Genomic DNA, 12,587 nt, shown 5'->3' with positions numbered 1-12,587 from the left:
TTCGCAGGTTGGATCTTGCCCTGGAAACATTTTAATGTAGGAGATGTTTTTATAATTAAATGCCTTATTTGACATGAACACCCTTTAGTATTCCAAGCTAGGCCATATACGTAGCGGATCCCTTGAGCACTGTTGTGTTTTCTTTTTGATTTGGAGAGTCCTTGGTTTCATTCCAGCAGCCTGTAGAAGGGTGAAGGGAAGTGGATGTAAGTTTTTGTGTTTTTTGTCTGTTGTGATTTTTTTTTTCTTATTGTTTCTTCATTTGTGTTCAATTACATGAGAACTTTGAATGGATGGACTTGTTTGTGTGATAATTCACTGAACTCCAACTTTTCATATAATTGATATTTTTGCTATTAGTTGTTTTTTAATTAAGATCTCTGTATTTTTTGCATCTTGACTATGTCTGTTTCACTCACACTAGTTTTTCCTCAGTACAACTACTCAATGCCCTATGTTCAGACCTTTGTTGTAAGAAATGCGGTGGGTATGAGGCACCACAGTCTGACATTTTCACTACCTGTTTCTCCATGTTGTTAAATGGTATAGCTCTTTTGCTTTGCTAAAAGAGTAAAAGGGACTGAGCATGCTAGTAAGTCACATTCACCAAATTTAATGCCCATACTGAAATTATAAGCAATCAGGGTTATGTAGCTTTTCAGATGAAACACTGCAAAATTCTGAGGCTGCTAGAAAAAATGTAGAATTTTACTGAAATGATAAAAAAAAATCTACATATTTTCTGTTTCAAAGGTGGACTATAAAAACAATAAAAAAAGTGTTTCTAAATCACTCGTTGCATTTCTAAGCTGGAAAATTAAATATTTCAATTATTTGTTCAGTTTTTTAAACTAGGATAGAGAATTTTAACAGGAGTCCCGCTTAAATACTAAACTCCTGTCTCAGGTTTGAAAGTGGTTTGGTGGGCCAAGACTTCCATTATAATTTTGGTAGGAAGACCAGAGGAGTTGGAATTTTTAGTTACAAAGCAATCCCCATCATCACTACTGAGATAATATCATACCTTGAAGGTCACTGTATTATGGTGGAGGAAAAACTGAAGAAAATTTCATTTCTTTAATGTACTGTATGTATATACACCAAATTAGAAAGATAAGGAATTCATGGTCAAAGTTCACATGTTACTTGTCAATATGAGTTCTTATTAGCTTATAATCACAGGAGATTTTGTGTATTAAGCCATGCATTAGATAGATGATTGACAAATGCAGCTACATTATTCTCAACATCCTTGATAATTGCATATTTTTTTATAAAGGTTCATAACTTGTTGGACCTATATTCATGATCCCAACCCATATTCAAGACGATAATCCGATTTTCACCACTGCATTGCATTTACCGACTTTTTTTTTTCTTTAAATACATCATAGCACATTGTCTTCTCAAATCTTGCAGCTGTGATGATATTATTATCTGTGACCAGGCTCCTCTTATTTTGGAGACCAAATAATTCAACTCAAGTAAAACAGTCTCTTGTTGGTGACTCAACCCATTAATTTTAACTAACAACACTGTAATTACATTCATTTTATACCAAAATACAGTTTCAAGTTGAATAAATTTATGTCCAGAGATATCATTTGAATGGGAGTACTGATATTAGTGTGATTTCATATTGAATATACTGTATCTGAACCATATTAATTGAATTCTAGTTTGTTCTATGTTTCATTGTAATTTACAACCTTAATTAAAAAAAGGAAAAAAAGTACAGTGCCATGTCGTCTTCAACAGATATAAGTCAGGATTTTTTGGCTTAATTGCGGTATTTGTGTTTGCTAGTGCTGGGCTTATCAGATTTTTTTCTGTAGTTAGTTCTCTTCCATCTTGTTTTGTACTTGTGTACATGGATATCAAAAAAGGTGTCAAACATGACTGTGATTTGCTTTGTGTGGGCAGAGGGATCTAAGACCAACTATGCAATTTTTATGAACAGTATAAGTAAGCATTGTTGAGATTTCTGAGATGTATACATTTACTTTTGCCTGCCCTTCATTTTTTTGCATGACACCTAGAAACACTTCTCTGAACATCAGTTGCTAAAATTCAAGTAGGCACGCATTATTATACATCACTAGGAATTTGGGAATATGTTTATAGTAATTTTGATTTAAATATTTAGATGTGGGTGGATCTTCATAAATCCAGTGCCCTGGGTCTGTGTGGAGTTTGGATGTTATCTCCATGTCCGCCTTGAGTACTCCTATCTTCATCCCACATCTCCAGCGATAGATGTATTGTGTCAGTGGAAACTCTAACGTTGCGTTGCTTCTGTTTGGGTGTTTGTGGTGGACTGGCTAGCCATCCAAGATTGATTCCTGCTGTTTGCACAGTGCTATTGGGATAGATTCTGGCCTTCACTAGAGCTGAATTGGATTTTGCGGGTTTGAAAAAATTATGTTATTTATGTTATCTTTACATGTTGGCTGGTTTGTAAAATTACAAGCTCTGCTGGCAGCAATATGCTGCTTTGATGCAAGAAGAGGTGAGAAATAAAAGTCTTGCACTCTTCACTGTTCATGCATGTAGTAGTGCTAATACGGATGTGTCTTTTTTTATTCAGTCAAAGTAATTTATTTGCACAGTCTTTCACTGAGAATAGTTTCTACAAATACTTGCTTCATTGCTGGAGTATAAATTTACATATACATTAATCCCATCCATCCACAAGAAGATTGTATGTTTAATTTTTCTTTACAATATAAACTTATGAAAAATATATTTTTTATATCATTTACCTGTTTTAAATTTTAAACATATACTTATGTTTCCGAGTGACATAAATTGTGTGGTCTGCAGGTATATTAGCCTCAAAGTTTCTAGACAGTATTGTGCATGCATGCATACAAACATACAACTATGTGCTATGCAGTGTCAAAATACACTTTTTTAAAGAAACATATTTTACGATATCAGAATTTCTGAGATTTGGTCAGCTCTCTTATTGTGTGGCATTATTTGTGTTTAATACTTTTTTGTCTTAATACTTTTGCAGGTTAAATGGTTCTTATCTCAAATAGATGTTTAAATCTTTCTTTTTGTTTCTTTGCCCCATAGATGAGTACAGTAAAGCTGCTGAGGCCTCGACTTAATGGCATCCAGTTTAAAATGACCTTCGAAGAGCAGGTTAACAACATCTGGCCAAACATAATGAGTGTGACATATGCCTGTGATGAAGTTATGAAAAGTGAAAACTTCAGCAAGTTCCTTGAGCTGGTGCTGCTAGTTGGAAATTACATGAACACAGGCTCCCGTAATGCTCAGACCTTTGGGTTCAACATTAACTTCTTAACTAAGGTAGGCTGCATTCACTCCTAGAGACTTGTTGATGTTTAGCTTACATTATTCCATTTGACTTGTCATACTCGAGATGAAAATAAGCATGAGTAAATTCAGGTATATCAAACTTTTCAGCTAACACAATTTATCAGGAAAACAGATGACCTTCAGAGAATGGGGATTAATCAAGGCACCTACAAATTCAGAATTTAATTTGCCACAAAAATGCAGTTTTATTTTTTCAAAGTCAATGAATTTCTATTTGATTTTCTTCCTTGTTTTAGGCAAATATTAACTCTTTATCATATTATGGTGATTGACACTGACACATTTGACAAGTATTTATTTATTTATGTAGTTTTTGCTAACTGGCCACTACAGTCCAGTTTTGGCCTTGTGCTTAAATCAATGCACAAATGTGTCATCTGCAGTAATTCAAATGAATGTAACAAAGCATACCTGCAGTTCACAATATCTATGACTATGATAAGCTCACTTGAGGGTGTCATTCTTGACACAGTCATTCCAAAGCATTTATCAAGTGTAATAATAAAATGTGCCGCATTTCTCATTCCAACAGATGGCATGTACTACCAAAACCATCACCTAATAAAGGAAATTTTGAATAGGAAAATCCTAAGAAATAAAAAGAGCTAATAGAGGAAGCACTAGTCTCATTGGAGACTATTAACTGTCGCACCGAGGAAAACGGCTCATGATATATCAGTGGAGATCTCAAACTTGTGTGTCCTCTTTATATGTTAGCGATATTTGTTAATTATTTGCATGTTTTATTCCTGCCCTTATTTTGCTACATTATTAAAGGCATATCACCAGAATGTTTAATGGACTTGAAAGAGATTAGAAAAAAAATGTTTTATTTCCCTTATTTTTTCTATTAAAAATTTCCCTTTATTGAGTTATAGCTTTTGTGTTGTTGTGTTGTGGTTGTGTTGACCATTTTTAGCCAATATGTCAACAACTCAATGAATTTGAAAGCATTACAGTATTACAGATTAGTAAAGATATGTCTGTTTCTGGATGTATATAAAGAGATAATGCTCCAGTGTGTTTAACACTGCTGCTGCAGGATCCAGTATCCTGGTTTTTGCATGTTCTCCCAGTGTCTGTGTGGGATTTCCCCTGGGTATTCTGGGTCTCTTCATACACCATAAAGGCGTACATGAAAGATTGATTGATATTTCCATATTGGCCTTGTCCCAATGGTGGACACGGCCCGGACACAGACAGGCGGACATGTTGTTCATCACCACCACACGTTTATTTACAAGTATTCACAGAGAATAAAGTCAGTGCACGCAAACTCCCACACAGTCCTGGCCACACAATGCCTTCTCTTCGGGCCGCTTCCACTCTCCTCTCTTGCTTTGTTCTGCTTCCACCCGACTCCAGCCTCGAATGAAGGGACACGGCCCCTTTTATTTCACAAAGGATGGGCTCCAGGTGTTTACCGGCACTCCTCCCTGGACACGCCCCAGTGTGGCGCAAGTGCCGGCTGTTCTCCCGGAAGCTCCCCGGGTGTCCCTCCTCCTCTTCCCCCCAGCACTTCCTGGTGTGGCAGAAGTGCTGAGGTCCAGGGTCCCCAAGGCATTGGGGCGCCCCCTGGTGGTGACCACAGGTCCCTACAGGGTTGGGCTTCCAAGCCCCCTACCCATGGCCCCCAAAGCAACCAGGATGGCGGCCCCCACGTGATCCAGGGTGGGCATAGACCCTCTTCCGGTCCCTCAAGGCGTCCCGGCTGGGTTGTTGCCCCTGGCATCCCTGACACAATATAAACATCAATGTAAGTGTGGGTGTTAATGGACCCCACAATAACTGGCACCCTCTCCAGGTCTGTTTCCTTTCATCTGATGTTTTTGGATTAATTTACAACCAACTACATCCCTGAATTAGATTGTCTGATTTTGAGAAGTAATGTTATTCTACACTGCTTTTAAAGTTTTGTAGTGCTTTTGTTTTTATTTTTTTGTATTTATTTGTAAATGAAAGTTATTTATACTTTCTCTGTCATACATTAAATTAGATGTACCACTTTTTAATATATTTTGAACAATTCGTCAGCACAGTATAAAAACTAGGTTGTAGCCATCTTCTTTAGCATAAAATAGATTTCAATTATTAGAAAATAAACAAAAAAATATTCGCTAACTGGTAAAATGAATATATGACATGCATGCACGCCTAACAAATGGAGAGAAGGAACCAACACTAGCCAATGGACTTTTCATTTGAGCATATATAAAATAACACTCTTGCCACTTTTGCAACTTTTAAGCAAACATTGTTCTTAAGTGGCAGGTCTAAGAAGACTGTAGGGGAGCACTCAAGATGATTACAGTGTGCTACACGATGTTCACTAGTATAATCATCATCATAATAATGAGGCCAACATTTTTTTTAATTAATAAAAAAGGCTTTAATCTATTTTCATACAACTTGAAGGTCTGATTATATATCTTCCTCTCTAACCAGATTGTATTAGATCATTTTCTGGATTAGATCTGTCTGCTGGTGACATAAAGACTACAATATCCCTGGCCACTGAGCCTCAAGTGCAGAGGTCTGTAAACATCTAATATCATGTTCTTGGCAGTCTCAGTCTTTATTGACGCCTCTTAGAGTCCTTCTTGGCCTTTAGGTTCCACACTGACACCTTGGTCTTTGCTTATTGTAATGTTCTAATTAGTGGTGTATTTTCTCATTTGGATTATTATAAATGAATAATATTAACATCACATTAACATAAGCTGTTTTTGACCTATCTTCCTTTTGTTTGTTTTAGTCTATTTTAATTGTGTTTTTCAATGTTGAATCCCTTTTCAGCTTTTTCTGTATATTTCTTTTTCTGATTTTATCAGACTCAAAAGGTAAGAGTCTTGTGCAGTACTTTCTATATTTAAAGGTATATCTGTATGTGTGGGAATTTATGTTTATATACAGTTTATATCTGGTGTGCATTCAAAATGAAAATTCATCTGTACATATAAAAAAACTTACTACCTGACATTTCCATACTCTCCATATTTGACAGGCACACAAGGTGAAACTATTCTTAGCTTTTCTACATTTACTAATATATTTCTTAGACGAAAGTCATGTGAAATTGTCTGCCTTGAAGACATTTTCACCCAAATGAAATCTTAAATAGGACCTTGCTAATGCAAACTATGTTATACAACAGCTGGTGAGACTTTTCTGTTTACTAGGTTAATATTATTCTTGATCTGTATGCATTTATTAAAAAAAAAACAATTTCCAAATGTACTTGTTATTTTTTTCTGATCGGTTTTAAGTTGTGTCAGATTTAAGATAATATAGAAATAGCCTCATTTTCATTTGTTAATAATTTTTCTATTTTTGTCATGTAATATTTCACAGCTTAACTTAGTTTAGTTGCTGTGATATAGTATTGTTTTAGCACACTTTAAGTGATTTATATACAGTTATGTGTTGAACAAATCCTAAACGTTTTCCCAACAGAGAAAACATTAGATTGTACCTGTCATGAAATCCTGTTATTGACAGCGATCTCAGGTTATAAAGCATGTGCACAGTAACTTTATATAATGAAAATTCCCAGCTTTAACACATGCTAGTATTTAACAGGTGCCAAAGCTATAAGAGTGCAAAACAAACACACATTCTTAGCATATTAAAAGGAAGCAGGGCATTTGTTCTGTTATTTTTTTAATAGTAATACTTAATTCTGTTTAGCAGTGGTGTAAATTGATATCCCATATAACAAAGAGTCTGTTTTTAAAAATATCCAAGACATGTTTACATTTTTTTCATTTTTAATGTTACTTATTCATGTTGTTATGATTCTAAAAGTATGCGTGTTGGTCTGTAATTATACAATGAATTTTTCACCAAGGACCACAAACTACCATCACATTCAGTTCAGTGTGATTACTCAGACACATAGTTGCATTCAGTTGTCAGTTCCTGGGAAGACTTGTCAAATACAGTCATGGCAATCAGCTCAATGGACATTTTTCTCCTTTCACTTTTTGTGTCTAATTATGTCATTCTGCAAGCAGAGAATAACTCAAAGAAAGTAATAATAATAATTACCTAATAAGGAGCCCTTTTTTTGCATTGATGGATGCTAACTCAATACGGAGTACAACTTCCAGGCATTGTGAAAATGCAATCTGAATGAATCCTCGTCATATCACCTGTAGACTTTTTTATATGCAGGCATTAGAATGTGTTTCACATTTAAACTGATGTGTAAAAATTAAAGAATAATATGATATATATATATATAGGTGAATTTCTTCCAAATTCAGAAAGATAGTATAGGCAATAAAGTAAATGACTTGGCATTTTATTTTTATACAGTATTGGAATTATTTTATTACCAGTTAAATATACTTTTATTTATTCTTTTTTGGACAGAATTTTCTACATTTTGAAATATGATTAATCTAGTCTATACTTCAGAACCATGCACTGCAAGTGCTGGGCAGCTATTGGTATATTCATTTTATATTTTTTAAAATAATTTTGTCTTTTGTTTGTACCAGTTTATCATTATGTAACTCCTTTAAGTCTGTTATCTGAAAAATGTAAATACCTGTGTGCTTTCAAAACAAGTTGAAAAATAACAGGACCTGCCTGCCTTGGAAATTGCAAATAGACAAACAAGTTTTATCCATGCTATTCTAAAAACTTACCAGGTGGGCATGTTTGTCATTACTAAAATGTCATGAAATTCATTTTTGGATTTAAACTGATGAGACATATTGACATTCTCGTACATACTGACAAAATTGGTGAGGGTAATCGTTTTCCTGCAGTCGGCATCCAAAATCAAACCTTTTATCGCTACAGCTTCCATTTCTCTCCATTTATTCCATATAGTCTGTTGTCATTAAATTACAATTACATTAATCTTTAAAAGAAAGTGCTTGAAACAACAAGCTGTATCAAAACAAGTCCTTATTTTCTTTTGTTTTATTGGTACTCCTTAAATACATATCCTAGGTTTCATTAAAATGATCTTTAGATTGAGCTCTGTAAAATTTATGGATAACAAGCTGGTTCCCATATGCTGACAACAGGGGTTTAAGATGCCAGTTACGAGATGAGTGTGTAGGGCATAATGATTCAAGCTGCAAGATAAATGGAGCATGATCTGAGATAAAACAATGGTGTTGTACCTACAAGCTTTGATAGTGGGCAATAGATTATTATCGATGAAGAAGTAATCAAACTTGAGTAGCTGTGATATACTGGTGAGAAGAGGGAATTTTTTCTTGAATTTGGATTTAAGATATCTCTATGGGTCTGAAAAATTAAGATCCACTACAAAATGTGTGATTGTTTATACTGTATTAGAGGTTGTTGTCAATGTAGTTGAAAATTGTTGTAGAAAAAAAACTTCTCTTGAGCTTCAAAGAAATCAGTCACAAAACTTTTCTTTATTTGCATAGAGTATGTACAGATACTGTATCTCAGTCGATGGAGTGAGCCACAAATTAAAGAATTAATTGGCTTTTATACTTTTCTGTTACCATTATCTCATCTAATACATCACATCATCTGACTCTTAATATGCATAATATACAGAAATGTATTATTCCATCCAATCAACTAGTGCCACCAGTGTTTTCTGACTCCTCTCCACTGTCCCATTTATCTGAATGCCGCCTTGTTGATAGGGGTGTTGTGTGGATTCTCCTATTGGTGTTAGCAGCACTTCATAGGAGGGGTGTTTGGACTTTCCTATTAGTTTATCCTCACTTTCTAAAAGGGTGTTCATTTGCTCATTTACCTCATTCTAACCTTGTAAAATCAAGTTGCTGGTGTCTCTAAGGCGAGGCAGATGTCATGCGCTTAAGTATTACACTAAACTTAGTTAACCCTTGAATTACCTTCAGTTATTTTCCTTATATTTTAATAATTCATCTTTACAACTTCATTTATGAATATACTTGTAATAAATTATAAACCTATCTATCCATTTTTGGATTTAAAATGCATTTAAAATATCCTGCAAATATAATTTTGTGAGTGCTCACATTTGGAATGGATAACAAGCTCGTTCATCCCATAATTTATTGGCTACCAGTATGTAAGTTAGATAACACTTAATATAGTGACTGCCTATTGTGTATTCATTAGACACTCCCTGCTCTTTGGGAAGATCCTAATATAACCAACTAATGAGAATTAGAAAGCACCAGTTAGGCTGCCTAATGAGATAGTAATGAAAGTAAAAAATCTTTCTTTGCATCTCTGTATAGTTTTGATTCATTTTCATTAAGGATAAATAAAACTACAATTCAGAATAACAACTGCAAGTAAATGTTCAAGCAATCAACAATGCTAACAAGGTCATTTGATATAATAACTTTAGTGTGGGATAATTACAGGTGTGAGTTAAGTGAGACTTATTATGTCTCCCAGCAGGCCATACTTCTGCATAAGGCCTTAAGCCATACTTAGTAACAAAGTAATTTTACTAGCATGTAGCTAACTCTTAATATATGCTGCATTACACATACATATGAATAACAGTAAAAGTCTTATTATGAACAAATAAAACCTTTGTTAAGGTCTTGTTATATGACAGTAAGGTACTAACAGACACCCCATAAGAAGTTCCTATTCTGAACTGTTAACTTAAATTGGGTGCCACTGTGTTTCCAATGGATACTTAGAGAGATTGTATTTCCAGAGTAAAATCTTTATTTATAGCAAATTGTTCAGTCGACTGTCTTCTGTGTTCATATTACTGTAGTTGGTAATCCAACTGAAAACCGGCTGACTTCATTAAATATAAGCTGTAAGTGATTATACTAAGCAAATGAACGTTTTCAAAGAAAGAATTTTTGATGACTGAATTAATAGTTTGGGTTTTTTTCTCTTATCAAAATAGCTTAAAACATTTATGACAGTTTATAGATTACTTTGATAGTTTTCCTAAATTCTACTACAAACGGTTTTCCTAAAATGTAATACATAATGTTATAATCTATCACTGGCATCTGTTCTCTTCAGGATTATTATTCTGCACTAAATTTAAATGGCTTTTTGTAAGTCAAATACAGTGAATGGATCAGTTTTCCTATATCAACTAAGCTCTTAAAGTTAAGCAAGTTTGTTTTTAGTATCATGATTTTCTGAATTTTTTTATTGTAATTTCTTTCTGTATGCTGTTGAACTGAATGAAGCAGCTTGAGTTGCTCTTCTCTTCCTATGAAATGAATGCTGTGTGATTCACAGATGTATGATTGCATTTCCTTGTATGTGTAGCACGCCGCAATATATCAGCTCCTGTAGCACAGATTCTGCCAGTTTAACTGTTTGTCACAAAAGATCAGCTTTAAAATTTCCTCTTACCAACTTAGAAATTAAGGTAGCTTTTTCTTGTGTGCTTATGTAATGTTTAATGTTTATTGTAATGTGTAGCTTTTATGCCTAAGTTACATTACATTACATTAAGAGATCTTGTTAATTCTTATTGTATTTCCATTCCATTGCTGTATATTTGAAGCTTTTTGTATTTCATCTTGACTTCCAGTGCCCGTTATATCAAATTCACTATTACACTATAAAGAAACACACCTTGTGATAAAATTAGTCTTTTTGATGCAGGGTTAAACACAGATTCATTTTTGATTCTGTTGGGTTTGATATGTTTTTATTTTGAGTGTTGTTTTGACCATAATAAAAAACAGCTTCTTTTTCAATAAATGTAATCATAGTGAGGAGAAACTTCCAGCCATTCTGTTTATTTTTTGGACTCTTGCCTTCATGCTGCAGACTTGTCAAAAAACTAAGTTCTGTTGCACAAATCTGACATGTTTCAGGAAAGGTAGACTCAGAGGAATCTGCACAAAGATTTTACCAACATCAAATAAAATGAAAACAACCTTGTGGGAAAATTCTTTCCCAGGTTGCAGCTGCTTTCAAAGTGGAGTGAGGAAAGCTTTAAATTAGATATTATCTTCATTACAGCAGAAAATTCTCTTTAACCTTTAGGGATGAGCTTAACAAACAGTATTTGGGTGATAGTTGTTTGCAGAACTCGCAGCTTATCACTAATGGATTGATTATGCTTTTGGAACTTTTAAATGGAAAACTCTTCATTTCAAAGAACTGCATATCTTTAAGTAAAGAAATTACGACTTGAGATTAATACAAGCGAACAAGATATGAATAAAATAATAACATTGAGGTGATATTGTTTAGTAAATAACGATTTAGAATGAGCTTCAAGAGATTATGATTTGATTTACAAAAACAAAGAATACAAATCAGGTTAAGGCAATGCATTTTTTATTGTCTAGCATTGTTTTTTTTATTATCACTGCATTATTTGACAGTTTTGTGCTAAATTGTTCTAACTTTATACTTCCATTAATGTTGGCAACTTATTATTTTGGGTAGTACAATGATGTATCTCTTGTTACCAAGCCAGTCGTTATGTCTGTGAAGTGTATGCATTTGCATATGTTTACTGCAGATACCAGTCAAATGTTAGACTGGCGATCCTAATGTGTCTCCTGTGGCTGTGCACATGAGGCTGCCCAACTAAGGATCCACCTCTCTATTTCTTACACCATATGGTCCAAATAGTCGATTTAGAAAGTGTTTATTAAACTGTGGGGCGTGGACATGTTTGTGATGGGTTGCCACATGATTGTGTAGTAAAATTAGCCTAGTTAATCCAAATCTGAGTTCTGTGGTGGGTGATATACCACCCTCTATTTAACATACTATTTATTGTGATAGTATGTGAAACAATGCCATTGACACATTACAGACAGCTTTCATGTCCATGGCACTAAAAAAAAATAAAAAAAATATTCCCCCTTGACACCAGCTACCCTCTCACAACCATTGTAGCAATGACACTAAGATGTTTGACAAGCAAAGTCATATTTAAGGGAAAGACAGGTGGGACAGACAGACAAGCTTGTAAAGTGAAGGTACCACAGCACTAGTTTGAAATGTTGAAATAAAATTAACGCATGCACACTTTTCGGAATGTTATGAAGGGCGAGTGAATGGATTTGGATTTTATATATATATATATATATTGTGAGACTTGCCCGGACACCACCAGTCAGAAACCACATCTTTATAAAACGTTTACTTTCCATCAAATAATCACAGGAATAAAGTCCCAAACAACACACAATGCACAGAGCTATTAAATCACCACAGTAATCCTTCTCTTCCTCAGTCCTTGGCCGCCAATCTCCTCCTGGGAGCTTCGTTCTGCTCCCACTCCCAACTCTAGCTCCCCG

At 34.4% G+C, this 12,587-nt stretch overlaps 1 protein-coding gene across 8 annotated transcripts in view; it reads left to right on the top strand.

Annotated features, from left to right (window-relative positions):
- diaph2 (diaphanous-related formin 2) overlaps positions 1-12,587 on the top strand; it is a 1,278,655-nt gene that overhangs the window by 764,818 nt on the left and 501,250 nt on the right. For all 8 annotated transcript variants that reach the window (XM_039766010.1, XM_039766009.1, XM_039766012.1 and 5 more), the window contains one exon: positions 3,082-3,321. In XM_039766010.1, the coding sequence (XP_039621944.1) occupies positions 3,082-3,321 (240 nt within the window). The remainder of the gene's footprint in view (positions 1-3,081; positions 3,322-12,587) is intronic.

This window comes from Polypterus senegalus, chromosome 10, assembly GCF_016835505.1.
Source record: "Polypterus senegalus isolate Bchr_013 chromosome 10, ASM1683550v1, whole genome shotgun sequence".
Lineage (NCBI taxonomy): Eukaryota > Metazoa > Chordata > Cladistia > Polypteriformes > Polypteridae > Polypterus > Polypterus senegalus.
The sequence above is the reverse complement of the archived record's forward strand: the minus strand, read 5'-3'. Positions and strand labels throughout refer to the sequence as shown.